The sequence below is a fragment of the Microchirus variegatus genome, assembly GCF_963457635.1.
Source record: "Microchirus variegatus genome assembly, chromosome: 5".
Taxonomy (NCBI): Eukaryota; Metazoa; Chordata; class Actinopteri; order Pleuronectiformes; family Soleidae; genus Microchirus; species Microchirus variegatus.
The window spans coordinates 12557817-12584233 of NC_139806.1; the positions used below are offsets into that span (position 1 = coordinate 12557817).

General features: G+C 40.5%; 2 protein-coding genes across 2 annotated transcripts in view; one reads left to right on the forward strand and one right to left on the reverse strand.

Annotated features, from left to right (window-relative positions):
• The window catches only part of nsun4 (NOP2/Sun RNA methyltransferase 4), a gene marked incomplete at both ends in the record, with an annotated part of 55233 nt that overhangs the window by 26751 nt on the left and 2065 nt on the right, over nt 1–26417 (reverse strand). The window contains 2 exons of the mRNA XM_083889516.1: nt 26031–26163; nt 26309–26417. Coding sequence (XP_083745642.1) covers nt 26031–26163; nt 26309–26417 — 242 coding nt within the window. The remainder of the gene's footprint in view (nt 1–26030; nt 26164–26308) is intronic.
• Nucleotides 14610–17066, forward strand: dmbx1a (diencephalon/mesencephalon homeobox 1a; the record flags this gene model as incomplete). The annotated part of the gene is made up of 4 exons (XM_083888874.1): nt 14610–14763; nt 15074–15252; nt 15853–16255; nt 16627–17066. The coding sequence occupies 4 exons, from the start codon at nt 14610–14612 to the stop codon at nt 17064–17066; spliced, it is 1176 nt and encodes a 391-aa protein (XP_083745000.1).

Sequence of the window (26417 nt, forward strand, 5' to 3'; positions counted from 1 at the left end):
CAAAGGTGTCCAAAGTTTACAAAGTTCTCCCTCATCAGTATCTGCCTTATATGGACAAGCTGTGCGCCTGAAAACCATTTGCGAAGCCTCGTCGAAATGTTCCCCTGACCGAGATTGTCTCTTCCTTTAGCCAATTTGCTGCCTTCACAGGATCAGCCTGAGCTCTTATTTGCCAGCCAAAGACGCTCAGCTGCTCGACCCCGGCAGTAGCCTCATTGAGCCACGTTGCCTCCTCGCACCCCTCCCTGCCTCAGTCACCCCACCCCAAAGTCTTAATTCCAACACTTTGAAGTATCTTGGTCTGTGGTGAGGAGCCACTCAATCAATTATGAAATAAATAATCTCCTTATGATATTTTGAGGTTTCTCCATGTGGTGGAGGAGGTGGTGAGGACGCAAGAAGAGATTATGGAAGCCAAATCAGTCTCTCAGCTGTGTCTAAAATGACAGCAGGAGAATCAGCTGAGAGGATGCTGGGAAATTAAATGAAAAAAAAAAGATTATGTCTAAGTGTGTCACCTCAAACGCTGCTGTGAAATCTATAACCTGATCCATGAGGTGGTGATGGTGGTGGAGCGAGACTGGATTATTGCAAACCCCGTTAGAAAAGGGCCCACGGTTTCTCCCGAAAAAAAAAAAGAAAGTACAACAGTCACTAAGCAAACATCTATTTGACGCAGCAAATGTGTCATTATGTTGGAAATCAAACTTTAAACGCAAAGATACATCACATACAGTGAAAAAACACAATAAATACATGTTAAAAACCACTGGAGTCACAGTTAAAGCTATAGTGTTTAAGTTTAAAATAAAAAGCAAATGCCTTTTGCATTTAAACATTGTCAAATGAGTTCACACAATGCAGATTAAGCCCATCAGCACCACACCACTCTCTCTCTCTCTGTGTGTCTCAGTATAGCAGTGATTAGACCTCATGTCACCCAGTGACAGATGGAGGCAACAGCAACGTTGCACTAGTAAAGCAAGATTTTCTGCAAACAGGTTGACTGAAAACACAAAGAAACGTGAATTCAAAACACCCTGGACAAAATAAATGCAATACAATATTGAGACAAAAACAATGCAAAAGTTATGCAGCTTCAATTATAACTCGAAAAATAAGAGAGTTGAGTTGAGATAACGCAAGGTGACATTTGTGGATGTGAAGGTAAAGCAGAAAAACAGAAGAAGAAAAAAAAATCTCCTGGAAGTCAAAACTGTTGGAAACAAAGACAGGATTGATAAGTTAAAACTGTAAAAAATGTTCTGACAAGAGAAAAGATGCAGAAAGCACAAAAAGAGGAGGAAAAATAACTATGAGTAAAGAGATGATGGATACATACAAAATCAAATGTCTGTTTTAGATCCTCAGGTCTTTTTTGTGTTGTATAGGGAAGTTGTGTTGATAGAGACAAATCCATAGGTCATATTGATAATTATTAACTGTAAGGATTATGGGAAGATATAATACCATGAGTATGTAAACTCGCTGTAGTGAGTAAACACATGATTAGCTGTAAATTGACTGTTCTAGTACATGTTATTTATTCGCCGATGCTTTTGTGTCAAGCATTTATTAAACATCAATAAATACATAACGGCTCTGAGACATCACAAGACACTGAGCAAAACCTCGCTCCCCTCTCTACAGCGCCCCCTGTCTCCCCTCTCTCACCCCCCATCTTGCCTCAAGCCCTTTTTGATTTTCTCCATGGCTGACTGTTGTTTCTGCTGCTGCAAGCTCAGCCATCAGCGCGCATTGATCGCTCCCCTTCATCCTCAACATCCCCTCCGTTATACCTGACTATGGCGGCTAATTCCCCCGCTCTCACCTCTCTTCATCCCAGATTGAGAGGGTCGGAGGAAAAATCAATAACTGTGCCAAGTGAGGCGGGGTCAGGGGTCAACGAGGTCCTTGACAAGTGTGTCAGGGGAAGGAAGGAGTGAGAGAGCAGAAGAGAGTGCGCCTGTTTGTGTGTGTGCAAGTATGTGTGAGTGTGTGTTGCATAAGGAGTGGTCAAGAGAAACCGAGTGACCAAAGGCCTCGTGGGTGAAAGTGTCAGGCTTGTCAGGGATCAAATTTATGACCATTGATCGGTGCTGTGTAAGTGTGTGTGTGTGTGAGATGAATGTGTGTTTGCTGAGATCATAGTGGAATCTAACAGAGGTGAGTAGTCATCATATAAAGCCCATCATGGCCAAACAAGCCAGTGAAATAAATGAACCTCATGAGATGTCATAGTAAAGCCCCGTCCATCCATCCGTCCATCCATACATCCATCCATCCAACCATGCTGTAACTGAGTTGTGCTACATCAACATTTTTTTTAATTAGGTTTCAGTTGTTCTCTATGTTTTTTGAATAAAGATTGATGTATTAAATACTAATATATTTGTGCCACTTAAGGCCAATTTTTATTTTGCACATCCTGTGGCAATGGCCGCTCCACGCGTACACACTGAAAAAGAAAAAACAGTTCACACACTCAACATTTCATCTAAACCTAAATTAGTGTGAAGAGAGATGTAATTACATGCTGTTCATGCTCAGCGCTATGGCATTTAGGATTCCCTATTGATTCCTTATAAACCATGTCCCGACAGAACAGGATTTTGATGGTGGACATAAATACAGACAAATGTCACCCGACAGTTATTCAGACGTCTATAGCTGCACTTTAAATTGATTGAAATCGCAGCTCCAGACCCTAAACCACTTTAACACAAGCTCACCTGCGATATTGTCAATTAGCACTTAGCTTAGCAATCTCCCACTGCTGCTCAATTTGGCTGTTCATGTTTAAAGTCTTCCAGCAACGCCTAGGCATTAGATCACACTCCTCCCACCACAGGAACTCAGTGTGTGTGTGTGTGTAAGATAAAATGAGTATTAATCCCTCTTACGCTAAGAAAGACAGACAGAGGCCTCACAAAGTGTGACTCAATCAAGATTTTGTGTCATGTTCACAAATAAATGTGTCTAAACACATGACGTACACACACATGCTTTTACTGTACATCCATGCTACAGAGCCTTGAAGAAATCCCTTTGCAATTTCAATGGAAGAGTAATGAGCCCACGGTAACAGTGAATTAGCCAGCTGATCAATTGATGATGTCGAGGACAAATAGGTAAACAAACATATCCATCAGCCTCCTGCTCCACCTCCGCTCTCTCTGCTCCCTGCTGTGTGGATCTCTGAGAGGTGTGTGTGTGTGTTATAAGAAGCAGGGATGACAGCAAACACCATCTAAAGTATGTCTTCATGGGGAGACTCCCTGAAGAAAAAACGCAAAGTATCTACTGATAACATAAACATAAGGACACACACAATTGTGAACCCCACTGTGACTGTCCTGCCCAGCTCGTTACACAGACAGTTGGGCTCAGCAAGGATCCTTTCAGAGGGGAGGAGGAGGAGGAGGAGGAGGGAGCCTCTCATACAAGGAGCAGGATGGTGAAACAAGGGAGGGAGAAAGAGTGAAGAGGCTGGCAGAAGACAGAGGAGGCTGGAGCTGGACCTGCTGCCTGGCCTCATCCCAAACTATGTGTGTCTGAGAGGGCGGGATCATCCTGGACATCATTAATGGACCTTATGACAAAAATGCTTCAATGGGGATATTTCTTGGTTTAAAAAATATGCTTAAAGTTGAGCCGAAACGTCAATAATCTATAAGTGATCAGTCACAGCTGCTTGTTTCTCTAATTGATCAGAACGTCCCTGAAAACTCAATCACCACAACTAATTCATCTTAATGAGAAACTGATGAAGAGCTTCTCTACTTTGAGCGTCAGTCACAATAACTTGATTCTCACCAAATAGTTGGATCAGAATTAACAGAACGACCAGTTTTAATGGAGAATCACTGAGGCAGACGAACGCCAAGGTCAGACAACATGACTTTCACCAAAGTTGTTGGATCTTCATGCATTGCAGTCATCTTGATTTCACATTACACACACAACCCCATCCTCAGTGATCTAATGTGGGTAAAGTTTACACCTGACATTAAAATGCATCCTGGAAGTGTCCTCTGTGATCAGATCTGACTCCATACACTCAGTACATTTACACGCACAGTTTAAGGCCATAGTCTGACTAAGACAGGACAACTTTCAGAGTCCGAGTATAGTCCGAGTATACAACAGCACTGCATGTTTATGTTGTCTTCTTCTACTTCCGGATCAAATTTTGTCCAACTCCAGTCCGACTAAGCGTATACATGTGTAGTAGTAATCAGACTATGAATCGCATTATCCAGGTATGTTAGTCCGACTAAGACAAGCTCGATTTAAGTCGGACTAACGTGTTTACATGGCATTAAGAAAACGGATAACGGATGACAGGACATCAGTTTGTTGAAATGTCAGGAAACCACTGGGATACATTATCTGGGGCAACATAAATATTTGGACAAACTTTCACTGCAGTCCGTCCAATATTTGAGACACTTTACAAAGTATATAAGTCCAATTTGTATACATTGTGGTTGAATCTATCATAATGTAATGAATAACTTTTACAATAATTATTCACTAAAGTTGCTATATGTATGTATATATATATATATATGTTAACTTAGCATAACATACATTTATCCATGCATTACAAATACAAAAACAATGCCATCAAAGCTGCTGTTACTAATATAGTACATTTGCCAATGCAACTTACAATGCAAAAATGCTACTTTATTCCTCCTCAGGTCAAAGAATAAAGTTTCCAGTCATTAGTTTGGATAATTGAATTGCTCAGGTCTCAGTTGCATAAACTCTCTTCAGATGGCTCAGTAAAGACAGAGGAGATGGAGACATGGGAGAGGATGACAGTGTGAGCAGTTCTATCAGGAGTTATTTCATGCCGGCTGCCTGTTCAACGAACAGAAAAAAGTGCCACCATCTCCCCTTTCAAAGCAGGACAGCATATTACCCTTAGCTTTTGAGGGCAAGGACACACAGAAAGGCATTTGGAAAATTATAATATCTTAGCATATATTGTATAACTATTTTGGTGCGGGTAACACACTATTATACCTAATTGGAAATAGACTGCAGTCAACACAAGAGCTTTAGCTGAAGAGTTGGCCCAGCTTCTAGTGTCTGGTATTGTTGGAAAGGGAAAACGATCTAAAGTCAGTATATACACAGTTCTGTTGTAATATTTGAGCCCAAAATCTGACACGCACAACAACAACAACCACAATAACGATTAAATAAACAAACAAAGTGCTGATGAGGAAACAGTGGGTTAAAGACAGGGAGAAAAAAAGACGTCCACAAAAAGAAAGTGCTTTTTAAAATAGGACCGTTTGTAAAACAAGCAGCATAAAGCCAGATTATAGGCAAACAATGACTCAATCCCTTATGTTCATTCCTGTAATACGCTGTGAAGAAGAGGATTTATACTTTATTGTGGTGGGATGCATAGCGGCTGCCTTGTGCCTGCTGCATCTGCCTTCCTCGCGGGAATCATTTTGCTCCTCCTGAGGCCAGGTGTAATCCCTGCGTGGTTGGAAACAGAGATGCCTTCAGCCAACTGCTGATCAGCCTTAAAATGGTTCAAGAATTATGTGTGATACCACCAGAGGGAAAACTCCTTCAATCCAATCTGAAGCGTTCTCTGCTCGCGGACTCCACAGTGCTTGCGCTTGTTTTGGGTGGCTGGTTGTTGGATTTCTCCGCTTGTCTCCTGGTCTCAGTTGGATTGCATTGGATTGTCTTAATTGTCTCTTACGACTAAATTGTCCCAACTATTTGGTTCATTAGCTTTTTGTTAGCGCTATTAAGAAGGAAGGGAGCTGAGGAGGGGGTGGTAATAGACGGCGTTAATGAAGGCTAAGTGATGAGCGCCATGCTGCAAGTGACTGAACGGGAGAGAAATAAAGCGTTGCTGATGGTTAGCAATGTCACCTTACGGCAAGAAGGTTACCGGTTAAAAAACAGGATCTTTCTGTGTTGATTTTTTTAACCAGGTAAAAAACCCAGTTAATATTGAAATCTCTTTTCCAAGTTTTACCTGGCCAAGAGGTCAGCAGCACACGTCATAATAAAAGATTAGATTAGGTATAGGAGACAGGCTACAAACAATGATTTTGACAAAAACAGTAATGCAACAATGCACAATGTAAGCATGACGTTTGAAGTGCAGGAGTTGAGGTCACAGTAAGTAATACATTCAAAAAACACAGGCACTGTTTACTGGTTTCTCTTTGTCCGTCTAATGAGATCGAACAAAATGCTCCAAGTGAAGTCAGTTCAGGCAGTTTCAGATCAGTCTGGAGAGTGTTCCACGCACAAGGAGCAGCAAAGCTGAACTATGAAATATGAAAGAACTAAGCCAAGAAGAGCCTTAAAGGTGCCATAGGTAAGAATGTGGCCAAAAAACAGTTACTACATCCAAATTCAAAATACCGAGGTCTTTTAAGTTTCGTTTTCTGACGTAACTGGCAACCCGTGGATGCTCGGCAGCTGAGACTCTACTGACTGTAATGATTGGTAGACGCCGGTAGGTGGCGCCACATGCCAAAACATGATTTCAAAACATAAACATTATTTACAGTCTGCAAAACATTATTTTTAATGCAAATATTTTGGCTGTACTGTTGTTGTTGGTGAGTTCAGTTTGTTATATGAACATTATTCCTGAGTCTCTGTGACATATTAGGAGGATTTTATGGCCAGTTGCTTTAGATTTTTTACATAATGCACCTTTAAAGATTCAAGATTCAATATAAAATTTACAATGATGAATAAGTCGACCACAACCAGTGACGTATCTCAGGCAACAGTGATACATGGTGTTCAAAGACTGTAGTCAAAGCACCCACAATACAGCACATCACCACGATCTAGTAGTGGTTGCAGATAGTAAATGTTTTCTTGCTTTGAGTGAGAAGCAGGATTTCTTTATGTAATAGTAACCAAACGTTGCATGTTCTCTGGTTTTTTTCCTCTATTAAAAACATGCATAATTTAAGTCAGGTTAACTGAAGATTAATCTGACTCTGTGTGTTTGTGGTCAACAGGTGACCTGTCCAGGTTTTATCACACTTCTTGCCTCTAAGGATTTCCTTAAAGGATATTAAAAAAAGAAAAAAGGCATTTTAAAAAAAGAAATACATTGGACAGTTAAAAAGTTACCACCAATGCAGCAGGTAAAGTCTCACCGCCTTATCCCTCTGAGCCGTGACTTAAACACTGTAATCTCTTTTAAACCCAGCTCAAGCCTGGAATCTGATTGTCCATAGTGGTGAAGTGGGTTTTTTCCTGTAGTAAAGACAGATGTTTCAGAGGAAGTAAGGGGATTCTGGCTCCACAGAGGAGCTTTTTCCATCGCTGCTCACGCACACACCCGATTCTTCCACTGGAGTCTGAGCTCATGCAGTGTCAATATTAGCGGGGGGGAGGGTCTAAGAGGTAAGACCACACCTGAGTCAAACAGCAACACCTCCTGACTGTCTTTATTCTGCAGATACTGACATCAGTCTATAAAACTAAATGCTGAAAAAGCCAAGCAACCAAATAAAAGAGACGTGAGACCAGTGAAGGTAGTCAGAGACCTGAAGTCTATCGCAGCTTCCTTTAACAGAGTACAACATAAATATGCATCATTACCCGGTGTAATTGCAACAGATGAGATGTTTTTTTATGCTTATAAAAAAGCTGGGTGTAGAAAAGTGAAGTCATCACAGTGTAAATCATCAGATCACACCATTATTCACAGCTAGTTGAAGGCATAACAATATAATCATAGCTCAATATTTAAAAATCTGGAGAAAAAGAACTGGCCCATCAGAGGGTCCAATCCGGCCTGTTGATATTTTCACATTATGATGATGATTATGATTATCATCATAATGTGAAAATGCTATATATTTCAGTTCCAGATACCTGTGACTAAATGTGTGTCTTTGTGATCTGTAAATTGTAATGCACATGTATAAGTGCAATGTCAACAATATTATGCTTAAATTTACCATCTAATGGTATTTATCTGAAGAAATTTGAGCTAGTTTTTGCTTCATTAAATGTAAATCAGAGGAAATTAGGTTATTATGCTAAAAATACAGCTAATACGTTTTACTCAGATACCAAAACTTAAAATGCACATTATTTTTTAAACTTTCTGTGTAAAAATCAGTTAAATTATTGCACTGTCTTCTCCCTGTGTCTATAGAATCATGTGTCGGTCTAGTTGAAATGGTGCATTCACTTGTGCAGCAGCAGTTACAGTGTAAACACACGTGTGAAGATGCAGGTGAAAGCTGGAGTTGAATCTTTGACCCTCCATCTCTGATCTCTCCTTCTTCACTATAGAGTATGTGAGATATTTTTTCCCTCTTGTTCGCTCTCTCTCTCTCTCTCTCTTTCCTTTTCTTTCTCCTTCCCTCTTCTCTCTCATTCTCTGCTACTCTCTCCCTCTCTCTCTCTTTCCTTTTCTTTCTCCTTCCCTCTTCTCTCTCATTCTCTGCTACTCTCTCCAGTTTTTTCCTCCTTTTTTTTTCAACACATAGGTGGATTAAGGCAAAGGGGCTTTTGTTTAGATAAAGCGAAGGATTAAGGAGAGATTTGCCCCCATAAAGTTGTGGGCTTGATGGGCCTTTTATCCCTGCATGTCCCTAAAGCTGTGTTGCCTCTGGATTAGGACTATACAATGGGGGCCCTTGTGCAGAGGGATCCGGGCCAGAGAGACAGGAGAGAGAGAGAGAGAGAGAAGGCAAGGAAAATAAATGAGACAGAGGGCTTGAGACAAGGGGGAGGAAGAAAAAAAACTTAAGAGGAAAGAGAGAAGGCAATGGATGGAGAGAAGTGAGGAGGAATTATGCAGCTTTTAGAGGAAATTGACAGGTTGAAAACTTTTCGAGGAGGGATTTGCAGAGGAGATCTGAGATCTTGTCACCAATAAAAGGGATTTGAGCAGGTGCTGACAATAGATCAGCCTGAAAATAGCCGCCGTCTCTTTAAAATGCATTTATCCAAGCACATTAGAAAATAAATAAATACATAAATAAATAAATAAACAGGACAGAGGGTCTTACTGTGGGGAGTGCTGCTAATAACGTGTCTAAGAGGTGGCTCCTGGCAAATTGCTTTGTTATTCTTGTCAAAAAAAAAAAGGTCTCCTGCAAGAAGTCGATTTTTAAACTACACATCAAAATGATTAATTGCCGTGGGATGAACAGATGCTGAAATACCCTTGAATGGTGCCGCGGAGGCTGGGGCGCGCTGGATTGCAGACCATAATGTATTCATGAAGTTGCAGAAACATCATTAAGAGTATTAATTAGCTATTAGAGAGCAGGACTTCACCGGCTCTCAGGATGATCTCGTTCTGTTTGTTATATTAAAGCGCAGATAAGAGAAGATGTGGAAAAAAGACGAAGAGAAAAAAAGCCCACTGTTCTGAGAAGACGAGGCTGACTCACTGCTGGATGCCTCTGAAAACCTATATTATATTTATATTTGGAGTTGTTGGTCAGCGGGAGGTCATTGTTTCTCAGGGCACGAGGGTAAAGGGAGCTGTTTTTTTTGGGGCGTTTAAGCCTCAGATGTGCTGGACAGCTCCAGACTCTAAGGAGCTTTAGGAGGAGAGGCGCTGAGAAGGAACTCTTTCTCGCTTTAATTGCTTTAGAGACGGTACTCACAAAGAGACAGTGGCCAGATTTACCTCCCGTTTAAGTTCTTATTTCCATTGGTTCACAAGTTAATCCTCTTTCTTTCTCAGACCTCGCAGAGGAGCCGAGTGATAGGAGCCTTTACCAAGGCGACAGAACCGGGGAGGCACACGAGGAGTTTTATTTTCGAGAACTAATATAATATATACTATGTAATAATACATCACATAATTATTATTAATAATAATACGTTTCAATTTTTAATATATATTAATTGATGTGTCGTTGAAAATATAATCCGCTTAAAGTCACAGATTATTAACACTTTTTGGGAAAGTTTTTTTCTTTTTCGTTTAAATGTTATACTTTCTGTATTTCAACTGGAAAATTATGCAACAATTTATACGGCTTACTTTAATTATTATAAATTAATGACACCCATTTTTACTCATATTATCTTATAAATCTCTCTCTCTCACACACACACACACCTGGCTGCAGTTGTGTTTGAGAACAACAAAACAAATCAATATTAATGTGTGTGTGAGTGATGAAACATGGTCAGACATAAAGGTGCTTTAAAGGCCGAGCTCTGTGCTGAAAAAACCTCCCAACAAAATATGCGAGATTTACATTAAAAATGCTCCTTTGCGCTGCCCTTAATTCCTTACCTAAACGGTTTTGCTCCGGGAGAAGAAATCTTCTCTAAAAAACCCTTCAAGAAGAGAAGGGCATTATTGCCCTAATCCTCTTACCCGCAGTCATTTTAAGACAGGGGTTTTTGGAGGCTGAGATGGCGTCTTGTCTTCCCTATCCCATCCCAAATCCTTCCTGGTCGGGAATGTCTAAAGTCAGCAGCACCCTGGTATCTTTCAGCCATCTCTCCCTCTTTTTAAAGTCTCCGCTCTCCTCCAGTGGAGGAGAAGCCGAAAAGCAAACAATCTAAATGTTGGTTTCTTTTCTTCACCAAAAAAACAACAACAACAACAACTAAAGACAGGAATTGGTTTCATGCACCAAGTGCACTCAAGGAATTCCAAGTGAATGGATTTAAGAAAAAAAACTCCTCTGTTAAATATAAATGCATTAATTGTCAATGTGATATATAAACAACACAACAAGTATCCTGCACTTTATATGCGCAAAAAAACACAATCTAAATACAACAGTGAAAGTGCTGGAGGAGGAGAAGAGACAGACACGGAGGGATTTATCAGACATAATGGGCTTAAATTGATCATATATTTGGAAACGAGTCCAGGACTCAGTGGCGCTCATTCACTTGACTGACAGCGCGAGGAGCCAATAGGAAGACAGCACTCCCCCCGCGAGGCTGCGCTTATAACGCCTGCAGCGGTTCTCGCGCACCAGCAGATGGCCGCTTCCCCACTTGAGCGCCAGACCGCACGAGAACTGAGCACGAGGACACGGAGGAGAGCAGGTGGAGCGCGAGCCGGAGAGGACGTGAAGTGGAGGACTTTTTCCCCCCACTGCGTATTCAACGAACAACAACAACAGCAGTAATAATAATAATAACAACAACAACAGTGAGCAGCTGACAGAGCAGAAGACTAACCCAAGACGAGCTTGGATTCTCTGTGCTGTTTGGAAGAAGAAAAGACGAGCGTCTCCACAAGAGGTAAAAACACAACAACATCTGCATACTCTACTGTTTTAATGTGTTTACAAATACTTTAAAATATTAATATGTTTGGTTTGTGATGCTCGGAAAGTGTTTGCAGTGAAATGTTAATTAATTTGTCATTTGGTCAAGAACAAAATAAATAGTGGATTATGTTGTGTTAGTCATCATGTGACATTTGAATCTCATAATGGACACATTGGAAATAATGGTCCATATTAAATAGATATATTATTTTTTACACTATTGGACTTTTTAAATCAGAAGTCCAAAAATGACACCAAAATGTGAAGACGCTTTAATTAAGATGTTTTTCCTCTACTATTAAATTACTGTTGCATGTTTAACAACAACAAAACTATTGTCAATGACACTTAGTTAAAAACATATTTAAAATAATAATAATTAAAAACACTGACATATATTTAAAGTTCAGTCTTCTGCATACCAAATGTCCTTCATAATGACAGATAACAGAATCAAAGATGCTCCTCTGCTCTCTGACAGTATTGTAGTGACACAGCGCTGACTGTCAGGTGAGCTCGTGGCCCCCGGGGGTCTGCTGCTGCTGCTGCTGCTGCTGCTGCATGGCAAATAACATTTTTCCTAATTTAGTGGGATCAAAGAGTCGCACTGACTGTACATGCCAATTTACATAATGACGGTGTGATAATCGAAGCATTGAGCGGCGCTGCAGCAGGAGGGCCCGCGCGGAGCCTGGAGCAGGTCACGGCTTATGAATGACAATAACAGCACTGACGGGCTCACAGTGATGAGCTATTATGCTGGATTTGATATGGCGACGAGGATACAGCGGTGAGGTGGTATAAAGCTGCTCATCCCGCTGAGGACAGACTGAAGTTGACATGATCACAGAGAGAGAGTGAGAGAGGACAAGATTATAAACACGGAGAGGAAACCAAAAAAATATCTCACTTTCACCCGTGATTCTGAGTTCAGTTACTTTTAGATCAAATAAAAAAAAAAAATAAAAAAAAAAACTAAATAAAAAAGTATTTTATAAAATAGATGTTATAGATATGCAAGTGCAACTGTTTCCATAACAACTTTGCATTAATATTAACTTGTAAGAGATAAATACAAAATATTTAAGTTTAAAATAGGCCTATACTCAACAAGTCAATTTTGCAGAAATTATAACACATGTAATTTATGTGTATTATTGCACTAATTATTTGCAATAAATAAATACATTTCCAAAGGGGCCCTTACTGGGTCAGGGGCCCGAGAGGCAGGTGCTTGGACACCACCTGGGTCTATATCTGTGCACGTGCATGAGAATAAGTAACAAGATAAAAAAAAAATACATGAGAATATAAATTCAAAATTGGAAGCAATAGAATACTACAAAAATAAGAGCACATATAAAATAAATATTGACATAATATCCACCGAATGTTGCTTAATCGGATACAGCGCAGAGGAAATGTGCAGAAATTAAAACAATGACGTAAATACGCGCGTGCACATAACTCCAAACCCAGAGCTAAGCAGCCAGGTCCCACTGTACGTCCGTCCGTGTCAGCGTTGATGATAAATGGAGGGCCTCGCAGTCGAAACCTATTTGCACTTCCATTAGACGCGGAGCCAAATGGGGATCAACATGCATATTTTTACCCGCGGAGAAGCCATACATCTCAGCCAAAACGTTGCCCCGGGGCGATGGGATAAGAGGCCGCCAGAGAGGGGAGGAGGAGGAGGGGGAGGAAGGAGGAGGAGGAAGGGGGGGAGGCAGCATTCAACTCAAATACTTGGGGGAGTAAAGTAAATGTTTAGCGAAGCACCTTCTGTCCCGGCGAATTAAACTATTCCCCACTGCCCTCTGATCACATTCATCAGCCGCCACGGCCACTTAATAGGCTGGGAATGGGCACTGCGGGCACGCGCGCACACACGCACACGCACGCACGCACACACACAGCAAAACTGAGAAATGGGGGGGAAAAACATTGCTCTTTACAAGAGAGACCACCCAGAGTGTTTCATTTTAATAGCCTATAAAGCAGGTTTAATCTATTTGCACTAATAATAGGCTAATAATGATTATAATTTAATTAATGATAATTCACAAATGCGGACATCTGACATATATATATATAACAATTGTTCATGCTGGCAGAATGTTTATTGAATAAAATAAATTAATAAATTAATAATTTAGTTTATATTTTCTGTACGTTTGTATTATATGCTCACAGATTCATTTTTGCATCCTAAATATGTAATTACATATTCAAGTACTCAGTATCAGCACTATTTATCACTAAGTAACGAAATGTAATGAAAAAAAAATTGTCATATTTAGAATATTTACATTGTTCACATAACTGCACGAGACTAAAAAAATGCTCATGTGTTGATAAAGCAGGGCATATTCTTAATATTTATATTAATGGGATACATTATAAACGCTTATAAAATTCAACAACACATTAACAAAATAGGTACATGTAAATATCAAACTATAAATAGTTGTATAATTTCATAATATGTAGTATGATTATTAATAAGTTCTCTGTCCAAGTGCAGAAAGTTGCCGGTCTGTGTGGACGCTGCAGCCTTCGCTGTCACAGCACAGAGATTTATATCTCGTCCCTGTGGTCTCTCTGTAATAGTTATAATAAGTGTTTGGGCCTCAGAGAAAACCTATCCCCTCTTCCCTGCTAATACATATCTAATCGTGTCCTCGAGCGTTTCATCTACGACAATCTCAGCCGTGAAGGAGAACCAGGCTGCAAAATAGAGTTTTGGAAATCACTGCCTTTTAAAAGAATCTGATTCTCTTCTTTATCAGAATACATTTATGCCATTCGTTTATTTATAAATAAACAGCTTAATGACATCATTGTGATTAAAAAAAGATCATGTCCTATAATAACAGCACATTTAAAATAATCCTGGTTTTAATTTGCCATCGAGACCCGGAACAAATCTTCTTCTATGATTTCCCAACACATTTCATCAAAGATGCGTCAAAGCGACGTTTTCAATGAGGGGATTTGTCTTGTGCGGATCACACACGCGCACACAGACATGAATAAGGCCTCCGCTTCGGTTCATTAACGGGACGAGTGATAATTAGCCCCAATTAAAAGTCTTTTGTATAATTAATGGAATGAAGAGAGCGATAATTGGATGTTAATGGATAACACTTTTGCCTGAGTCTGCACATTTTGATCTGTTGGCCTTAGAGCGCACGCGGGACCTGCAGTGTAAAAAAACAAACAAACACTGGGTCACATTTAGATATCAGTGCCAAAATCAGTCAAATGTGCGCTTGTAAATAAAATCCTCTCCTCCTCCTTCTCCTCCTCAGGTATCGACCTCTCAACATGCAGCACTACGGGGTGAACGGTTACTCTCTCCACGCCATGAACTCCCTCAGCGCCATGTACAACCTGCACCAGCAGGCTGCGCAACAGGCACAGCACGCGCCCGACTACCGGCCGTCCGTGCACGCGCTCACGCTGGCAGAGAGACTTGCTGGTAATTGAGTGCACGCACACGCGCACAAACACACACACTGCAGACCATACACACCGGAATCCCCACTTTATTATTTATTATTCCACCTTATTTGTCATCAAATTGAATTGAAAAAGTGTTTTGTGAAAGCTAAAATTAATTGGAAATTTAAATACTTTTTTATGTTATATATATGTTGTTGTTTTTTAAGTGCAACCCAACCATATCCAAATCATGCCCCGTAACAGCTCGCAGGTATTGATGAAAAACGTGTCCAGTAAAATAAAACCTGCCCCGTGTGTTTTCTCTTCCAACGGCTGCGCACTTCAAGACATCATCCTGGAGGCTCGCTACGGCTCTCAGCACCGCAAACAGCGCCGCAGCCGCACGGCCTTCACGGCGCAGCAGCTGGAGGCGCTGGAGAAGACTTTCCAGAAGACGCACTACCCGGATGTGGTGATGAGGGAGCGGCTGGCCATGTGCACCAACCTGCCCGAGGCCCGAGTGCAGGTACGAAGGTTCCATCGCTGTGTGTTAATGTGGATTTAGTCGACTGAGTGTTATTTATGATTTGTGTCAAGTTATGGCACAATATAATATTTTTTGTTAATAGCCAATATATATGAGTTTTTTGGGTGTACTTTTTTAAATTTTCTGATGTATAAATACAGTTTTAAACCTTTAAAAAAATATATAAATAACAATATTATTGTAACATATGTAGAATTTTTTTTGAGAATAAGACACTTTTGAGAGTTTCACTGTCTCTACAAAATAAAAGGGAATCTATTCATTTAAATGCACAAGAATAAATATAGAATTAAATTACTAATATTATTATTATTATATTAGTTATTATTAAAAAGAAAAAAAAACTTGCACAACCCAAAATCTTGCATGTTGGCCACACTGAAAGGAATTTATTCTATTTTTTATTTTTCACTCGTATATAAAATTTCCACTTTTGTACTTGACTAAAAAGTCTTTGTAATGATAATGGATTTAAAACTGTGAGTTAATCCTGACACTTCCCATTTTATGTCCCCTGATTTTAAACATCACCTGTTGAAGCCTTTTCTTCCTCTAACCGAGCCACCTCTCTGCCATCAGGTCTGGTTTAAGAACCGCAGAGCCAAGTTCCGCAAGAAGCAACGCAGCCTCCAGAAGGAGCAGCTTCAAAAGCAGAAGGAGGCGTCCGGGGAAGGAGGGAGCGAGAAGGATGACGCACCTCCCTCCACCACCGTCCTTCCCGACACCCAGCTTCCTCCTCCATCCTCGTCCTCGTCCTCATCCTCATCCCCTCTGGAGACGGACGCTCCTGTGGTCCATCCCATACCGCTGGACATGGAGCTGAACGTCACGTCGGCAGAACATTCAGGCAGCGAGTCGGCCACGGAAGACAACGCCACGGACAAAGAGGACGAGAGTAAATGTCAACGGGAGGAGATCAAGTGCGAGAGAGCAGTGACACCTGGGGACGTCTCCCCCTGCAAAAGACTCAGCCCAAAACAAGGTACGAGAAAGCTCAACGATAAAAACAACCCAGTTTGCTCCATCACTTCCATGTTACATTTGCAAGACAATTTTAATGAAAAGTTGCCATTTAAAGTCAAGTTTATGCTTGTTTTTTATATTTATCGAGGAAGAACTATGGTAAAACAATGTTGATCCTTAATTCAAGTTTTACAGTAACAGAAATCTATTCATTTTTTTTTATTTTACCCCAATACCTACAGATATGAGTGATGGACTACAGATGTCCATCACTCATATCTGTAGGTTTTGGCTTAAATGGCATAGCTTGTGCCAAATGTGCAAAAATGTCTTGAGTGCTGTTAAAGAAAGGAATAATGAGTTAACTAACTTAATTTCCTCTCTGTCCAGATTCTCCACTGGTCTCTCGCTCCGTGACACCCTCGTCCTCCAGCAGCGGCCTGACCAGCAGTGGTCCTCTGCCTCAGAGCCACTCTTACTCTTCCTCCCCTCTGAGCCTGTTTCGTCTGCAGGAGCAGTTCCGTCAACACATGGCTGCCACCAACAACCTGGTGCACTACCCTGCGTTTGACCTCGCCGCCCCGTCCTCACTCCCCTACCTAGGAATGAATGTTAACATGCCGCCCGCGCCGCTGGGCTCTCTGCCCTGTCAGTCCTACTACCAGTCCCTGTCCCATCATGCTCAGCAGGTGTGGAACAGCCCACTGCTGCAGGCGTCGGCGGCGGGCAGCCTCACCAGCCACAACAGCAAAACCACCAGCATTGAAAACCTGCGTCTGAGGGCCAAGCAGCACGCAGCCTCGCTGGGACTGGACACAATGTCTAACTGAGGAAACACAATGTATGGAGGACAATACAAGCGTGTTGGCCTACACGTCATCCCGTCATCTTTCTGCGTGACTGTAGGCATTCAGGAGCTGTACATGGACGCCCTACTTGAGGAAATGGGCACCAGATATGCAGAGATGCCCCACAATAGTAAAAAAAAAATGCACTGGACCTACAGAACTCAGATTCACAGCTTTTAAAAACCTACATATTTCAATTCAAGGTCTAAATGTAGCATATATCATACAGAAGAAAACCTACAAGAAACTCAACATTACTATACAAAAAAAGATAAAGCAGATCAAGTGAATGTCCCCCCCCAAAAAGGACAAAATGTTATTCACAACGTCAAAGTTGGACCTTCTCATCATCTGAAATAATAATAAAAAGAAGAAGATAATGTGAACAGCTGATCTTGGATGCACTCATTATAAAAGACAATGCAAAAAATAATGTTTACAAGAATAATGTGAATAAATGTGGCACTTTTAAAGTAACAACGCTTGTCGGCCAGAGGGGGGAAAAAAAATGGGACCATCAACATTTCAATTAAGAAGGGTGGTTATGTACATAGCATGTACTACATAACAGCACATAAATAAAAATAAACCCAAGTCATGTTGTCCTCAACAGCATAATTAAACGTGACTAATTTAGCAGTTTAATGGCCAGTAATGTGCCACTTTGTACAGAGGCTGGCTTGATAATGAGAAAATGATTTCAGTGAATAAATTCTCAATGCTTTTAATTACATTTTGCCCTGGGCTGAGGGAGCTGGGGCAAATGCAATTATGAACATGCATAGCATTTAAAGCAGCCTTTAAAAATTCAAAAGGTCTGCACACGAGCAGTCGACGTGATTGACGTCAATTGGAAATCATTTTGTGTGCCATTAAAATCAATTTTCCATCGAATACAAAACGCTGCGCTCCACAAATTTGGACAATTGGACTAATATCGTCTGTACTCCTCTTTTCTCAGCTGTAATTCTTGCCTTAATCATCTCTTGAGGAAACAAACATGCAGCTTTTCATTGAACGTCAGGCCGACTGTTAGCACTTGATGAGGAAAAAAAATGAAAATCACACGCGTCTCTGATGTTTTCTGTTCACGTGTTCTGGCAAGTGAAGTCTTCATATTAAAAAAAAAGCACATTATTTTAATATGTAAAATATAAAAAAAAGTTTATCTATTAATGTTTGCTGGTAGGATAATTGTAAAGTTCCTATTATGTTGTATAGTTGATGATGACTCGGATAAAAACTCATGTAGCTGTCAGATTGTAAGATTGTATTCACTGAGCTCACCGGCAGCCCTGTTTAGCCCTCTCCTCCTCTTAGTTGTATGTGTGCCAACCCTGGGTTCAATTAATATTTATATGTCTTCACTTTCTTTTCTGGAAGTGACCAAAAAGAAGCGGTGAAACAAATCTGGATAGTTGGAAACTGCCACTGTTTGCAGTGTTCAATCAATCCAGACAGAAAAGCCTGAAGTCAAAGAGGGTGAAAAGGTTTCAGTGCGTAATTGACCCTGGGTCCTGTGTGTGCTGCTGTCTCGACTCTATCCCAGTTCTGTTGTTGCTCTTATTCTAATGCTGTCCCCTCCCCTGTCTCAGTCAAACTACTCAGTCCAGTGGTAGATAGATTTATAATGGAGAAAGTGACGGGACCATCAGCAGTGTTGTTTCCTTTACTCCTCCCTTACGATGTAGACTTGACGTAGTGTTGTTGTAAAATACTCATTAAATAAAAATATTGCTTGTAGATCTCTGCACGGGGGGCCTTTTTCTGTCTGTGATGAATGTTTGGTTTGTAAGCGACGCTTGTTCTACTCCAGTTAGAGCTGTAGGGCGGAATGTAACATTTAAACATAAGCATTCAAACTATTTTCACACAGGGAAATCTGATGTCACTGTCCACGGAACAAAAAGTTTCCTCCTAATCCTCAAAGTGTGTGTGTGTGTGTGTGTGTGTGTGTGTGTGTGTGTGTGTCAAAGCTGCTGCAGGAGAGGACATGTTTCCTCACAGCAGCGTCTCTGTCACACTGCACAAGCTCACTTCCTGCATCTTGTTTTTAAGATGGACTGTTTACAAAGTTTTAAAGCAACATTCCTATGGTGATTGATCAGGTGCATAAAGAAGTTATATTTTACATTTAACCAAGTAGACGGAAAAGCAAGTCAAATATAATGCAAATTATACATTTACAGTGACATCAGTCCAGCCTTTATTCTGTCTAATGAAACTATTAAGAACTATTAACATGAGAAGTGGAAGGAAAAAGAAACCACGAGCTAATGAGGGGATGGGAAGGAGGTCTAATTAAAAACAACAATTTAAAAAAAAAAAGAAAATGCAAATGAAATATATAACAAATTTGCAAGAGAGACAGAAAAACCCCCTGAAAAAAAAAAAAAAGGAGCGTGGAAACACACGCCATCCCCAATGAATAAGCAGGCCATTATCCTGAAGAATGACAGCCCGGGGCCGTGATTATGCTGCTATTATATCTTTAACAGCATGGTTTGTCAAAACACACAGACCCCCCCTTTCAGCACCCGTGCTCCTGCACACACACTCACACACTCACACACTCACACACACGTGGGGCAGATGGGCTTTTCTTCCACATCCTACACAAGCAAAATATGCCCTTGTTCTTCCTCACGCAGTAAACTTTACATGTCAGCGTGACATTGCTCCACTGTTAATTGAATTGGCCTTGAACATACATCCCCCCCCCCCTCAGTGTGTGTGTAAATAACAGACGGAGTCATATTTATGACTGTTATGAATGACCACGTTTAAAAAGATCGGATAGAGAGAGAGAGAGAGAGGGAGGGAGAGAGAGGGAGGGGGGTAATGATCTCATCAGATTAGCAGCGTTAATGTGGGTGTAAAACCTCACCCTAACCTTGTTGTGTTTTATTACATGTGTGTGTGTCCTCCTCAGCCAAGGGTGCCCTGATCGTGTGACTGATAAGATTGTTGTGTGGATGTGTGTGGCCGCGGTGAACATCCTTGTTATCCGAGGGAGGAATCTGTACAGCCACACCGCAGGATTTCCTCCCATGGGACAGTGTGCACCACACAACACAACACAATACAACAGAATATCCTTGTTCCCAATGTTGCCTCTTTTCTCAACACCCAAACACACATGCAGTTTTGCACCATTATCTCCAAACCTTAACCATAACCAGTTAAGACATAATGAAAGAGTGAGATTCTCCTTCACCAGGACCAGGCTTTGGGCTCAGTGAAAACGAGTAGTCCTGACAAGGCCTGTGTTCATGCCAGAAAAGGTCCTTAGGAGGTAACAAATACAAGTGCACACACAAACACAGACACACACAGACACACACAGACACACACAGACCCTGGGGGGGTTGAACACAAATTGCTATATTGTATTGCTGCAGGGTCAAGTGTGTTGAGCCCTTGGTGCTGGATCAGGTGCTTCCATCTCTAACACTCAAGGCTGTTTATTCACTAATGCCATAACCACCCATTTATAGAGTCACCACATCTCCATCTACTTTCCTTTAAGCAAGTGATGGTGTGTGCGTGTGTGTGTGTGTGTCCGTCTGTGTGTGTGAAGTCAGCAGAAGAAATAAATGTACGATACCTTCTCAGATTTCCTTTTATACAAAACGTCTACCTTATAATTATGTAAATATTGTGTTTGTTGTTTTCTCTTAAAACTGTAATGTCTAGCATTTAAATATATAGATATAAAAATAAAATGTCCATTATAGTCCAACAATTGTTCACACTGCTCGTTATTGTCAGTATAGTTGTATTCTGATCTCACACTGCACACAGGAAGTGATTTGCCTCGCAAATCCACATGGAGGTGACAGCAAAACTGTGCTAGTAATGTTAGGCGGCTGCAAAAGCGGTTCAAGTATGACAGAAAACACAAAGAAGAAGCACCCACGCAACGTTTAAAAAGCAAATTCAGCTGCTTACAAAACCTGGTCGTTCAGCACAGGATAAATACTTCCCGTCTGAGCCCTGGCCCTGCACTGCTATGGTAGACACAGTCAGGTCTCATAGTCCTACTTAACGGAGTCTGATTTAGTACGAAGGACACATACAAATTACGTTAAAAACAGAATAATATATACATTTAAAATGCTGCCGCATTAAAGCTATAGAAATGACAGCTTTACACCTTAAACAAGAGTGTTTTCACTTAAATCACAGCCGTTCCCTTCTCTCCATCCCTTTCTCTCACACACACACAAATAGCCCCCTGGAGCAAGCCCCACACACAAAAATCACAGTGTACCATTCAATCAGTGCTTTTTTCCTCCCTCCTCTGCATGGTTCTCTTAAAGGTTTTAACCACAGAGAGAATGAAAAATGCCAGCATTAGAAACCTTGGCCCATTGAGGAGGTGACAGGGTCTGCCAGAATATGATCCTAATCCTTTTTCCAGCATTCTTTTAGCCCACTGGCATTGCCATTTCGCGGCATATTCTCGAAGAGCTGTCAGGCCCAGGGAAATCCCTCTAATAGTGCATTGCCCAGATACACATCAAAGCTTTCTTGGAAACCACCAGCAGGAACTTAGCAGAGAGGGAAGTACAAGTATAATCAGGCTCACAGCAGCACATGCACAAAGAAAGAAAAAAAAAAAAGGATGTTTTTAACTGGCTTTTATTTTGTTACCTACTGAAACAAGAAAAACAGAGAGCAAAGATAGTTAGAAACAAGAACGTAGTGATATCAAGAGGCAAACAACAGGTGTCTGTACTGTACATCCTGGGTCGCCCTCCTTTAGTTCCACTGCATCTTTCATTTTCTTCTTGTCCTTTTTTCCCTTTAACACTGACTGCCATCTCACCCTTCCTTGGGTAATCTCCTTAGAAAGAGTGGAAAAAAAACCCTTTCTCTGTCTTCTTAATCTGTCTGCAGTCTAAACCTGCAGTGGCATTTCCAATGCAGGCCCCCACTAAAGTGAACAGGAGCAGCCTCATGCAGTACAGAGTCTGTCCGTGAAAGCTTAGCTCACACAAATGTGTCTAGCGTGCGAAGCTTTTTGCAAGAAATTATGATCATCGTTATGATCGGGAAATACTTCTGCTACTACTGCCTCCAAAAATATTTGAATGTACTCCAGGCTAATCATCTAATCTGTCTAATCTAAATCTAATAATAGATTAAACACAAACCAATAAGAAGTGGGCATTTTGGAGGAAAAACATCCCTAGATTCAGTAAAGTCCAATCCAGGAAATTAAGTCAATCATAAGATAAGATACTGAAATGTTTGATTTTATTAAATTGTTTCAGGTTATTAAAAAACCTCAGTGCTTTGTTAATATATTTTTTAAATAATATATACATTAAATAAATAAATACAGAAATGTCAATTAAAAAAAAAAAAATATATATATATATAGGGGCGGAATATATATATATACATATATAAATATATATATACACATATATCTACATACATATGTAGATATATACTCATATATATAGATATATACATATACATATACATACACACATAAAGATATATATATATATATATATATATATATATATATATATATATATATATATATATATATATATATATATGTGTATGTATACATATATATATGTATATATTCATAGCAGAATTTGGGGTTTTCTTATTCCTTACCCACTGTTCCGGTTTATCCACTAACCATATGAAAGGGACCAAACATCTGTAGGTAATTTAATTAATAAAAGTAATTCAGATTTGAATAAAGTTTAATTATAGAAGCCTTTATCAGCAGACGTTGAAGTTTTACTTTTAGTACCTTAAGATACATTTTCATGACAATGAAGATTTTAAAAGCAGGACATTAACTTTCAGTCAATGAGCACTGATTATAATGAAAAGTCATAAACCTAATAAAAAAAAAGATCATGAAAAGCAATCCTGACAGAATGCAAATAAGCCTAAAGGGGACAGAACATGATCCAAAAAGCCTTAAACTCTATATGAGATATTCTGTTCAAGTACAGGTCAGTTATTAGAGTAAAACTTTCTAGAAATAAACCCCATGATTTATGTGTAATGCATAATACAACAAACAAACAAACACTGAGAAGGGTTAAGGGGAAGTAAGTGAGTCAGTCTGCATATCACCTGCTGGACACTCACTCTCAGAAAACACCTTCTGATAGAAACCCTCTCTCTCCCACACTCACCACTGCACGTCTGATCTTCACCTCTGAACTGACAGGACCAGCAGCATGCGATTTAAACAGACGGACTACAACCAAGACACCATTTGCCTACAGATGTGCATTAACAAAACACAAGACACATTGATGCTCATCTTGAACACCTGAAGACACAAAAGTGAATCATTAACTTGAGCAGCGGTGCACAATCAATACATTCAGACGTGTCCTATAACTCCTGGAAAACACTGTCGTTTAATCACCTACTACAGGTGTCCATAATATACAGGCTGTCAGGCTCATTTATTCAGTACAGTAGCTTCTGTCATATGAGGTGAACATAAGACTGCAATGGCGTGTTGCAACATTTGTATTTGAAAGCACGATTGTGTAGTTAAATCCATAATATTCATCTTTCTAATACACAGCATATGTCTCCCTTACATAGGCTTACATAGAGGGACGCAAACACACAGCGCTTCATTGGCTAATTCAATAATAAAGCAGGCAGCCGAGCAGCGGAGTCTATAGACGAGCAGAATAGAGAGAGAGTCATCTCGGCATCTCCTGAGTGTTAAAACATGTAAATTTATGTAAGGGCCCATAGCAAACACATATTTACAATACGTTTAGGTAATCACAAGATGTGCGAAGAGGCATTCAAGACCCTGGAGACGAAAGCAGTCAATACAAAAATAGTTTTTATGTGTCATTAATTCCCTCTGCATTCCCCGGTACATCCCCCTTTTACCGCAGTAATACAGTAATCACTCACAATCGCACAGAAAATTATCTGCACTCATCTGTGGAATAAAAAAGCGGAGGGGCAAAACAGGGCGAGACATCCTATTTTAGCTCTTTGCGGTCTCTTTAATGTTCATCTGGGAGTCGCATGGCTGCCGTCCATCCCTTCACGAGGATGGGAGTCGGCTCCTGCACTGGGAGCAGCTTAATGACAGTGGGATGTGGTTGGTGGACTCATTAGAGACACACACACACACACACACACACGCGCACACACCTTTTTCACGCTACATTGCCTGGGCAGGACAACATAAAGGGTCATCGGCGGTGTGATGGAGAAAGAGGCACCTCTGCGCCACCCACATTAGGTTATGATAAGAGGACACATTTCACTTCAGGGCGATGCCAATGCAAAACGGAGTCAATCCAGCTATAATAATGCAACTTGCAGAGATTCAGATGTGCGAAGCCAAATGGTCAAAGAAGTCATTACCTGCCTGTTCATTACGCTCTTCTTCCACACAGCCACATATTGCATTATTAGGCAAGGCCATCAGACCTGACGATTAACCGTGCAACAAACCAAACCCATTTTCGCTGGAGAGTTAAAGAGAGCAGATAATTCTGACAGAAATGTGTGTTTCAGTAATGTCATTCACCAATCTGAAAAATGTATGTCTATGCATTAGACACAGAGGAGGAGGAGGAGGTCATACTCGATGTAGTGGATATATGGCTTGCATTCAAGCATACCTTTACTCTTAAGTCACTGTTGCCACCTATGGGGCAAACAACCAAACTGCAAGTAAAACACAGATTCCAGTCATTGAGTGCAGATAATCCAAACTTGTATATCCTGTGGGTTTAAATGCATCCAAAAGGGTATTCCCAACAAACTGTCGCCCACAAGTGTCCAGTGTGCCCACAGTTATGTCCATTAAGTCCACTGTTGAAACACATCAGCTGTAAAATCCAACAGAGTCACTCAACACAGTCCAGATGTTTGCCTCAAGTCAGCCTCCTTAGCTTGCACATGTAGATAGGCCCGAAGTTAGCGCATAAATGTGGGATGACCATCTCACCCAGGCGGAGGTCAGGAGCAAAGTGAAAGGTTTTCCTAAACATGTGTGTGAGAGGTCGTAGGTCAACAACCTGGAGGTGGATATGAATAGAAGAAAAAAACAAACTCAAATGATTTGGTGCGATCAGAGTCTCAGTTTTCAAAACTCTATTATATTTTTTTAAACTGTTAGGTTGGTTGTGCCCACTGACCACTGAGATTAACCGATGGAATCCTGCGGTTTACTCCTAAACCCCCCCCCCCCCCATAGACGAGTCACGTCCCTGGCTTCTTATTTCCTTCTTGTTGTTTTTTCAAAGCTTTAGGACAAATCTTATTTGCTCAAATATATCATATGCTGCCACTTTTGTTTTACTACTAAGCAGTTGTTTTTTTATAGAACTTACTTGGTTTAAACTGTTAAGCACTTTAGAACACTGTTAAGAAAAGAGTGTTATATTATTAATACTAATATATTGTATATTGATGATGAAGCACGTATACAAGTGACAGCAGAAAAATGAAGGTACAGATGCTCTGAAATTCAAGAACGTAACATTCAGATGGGGAAATGCAACAGGCATCGACACAGATATTGCTCTGGGATGCTGGGGAATTGATGGGCTTGAGTTATGTAATCTTAACGTTATGTATCGTTATGTTTAGATGAGCAAAAGCCTGCCTTATAGACACTTTTAAACTTTCTGTACAGTGCATTATCTGGAGAATTGAATATTAAGACCCCTTCACTTTTTTACAGCTCATGTATAAGGATGTCTGGAGACCAGACAGAAGGAATATCAGTTCCTTAGTTTGTTGTCATCAGTTTCGTATACACAATAAATGATCATTTAAACTTCACATAATTTAAACTTATGTGAAGTTTACATAATTTATCAAAAAAAAGGAGGTGAGGGGTGTGATCTCTCACTAATCTAAAGTGAAGTGCATGTCTAATGCACTGTTTAGGATCATAACTGAGTGACTCACCTCAAGGTCGATGCCGTGATTCTCTTGAGCCAAGTGGATCGCCTGTTCCACCACACTTAAGTTCTGGTTGCGAGAGAGCGTGCAGGTGGAGTACACGATCTCCCCACCTGGACATGCTGCTTCGATTCCCGCCCTTCAGGATAAGAGAAAGTTCACGTTTAGGGAAAAAAAGCTTTAAGACTTACAGAAGGAGCTTAAACTTTAAGGGGATTACATTTCTTAGAGTTTCTATTGTAATTATTCTTAATTATATCATGTCTTACTTAAATTTTACTTACAGCAGCAGCTCCAGCTGTAACTGTGGCAGCCTCCGTCTCTCTCCAACCCTGTTCTTACTGAATATATTGTTGTCATCCTCCATCACTGCATGTCTGTCAGTGGTGCAGG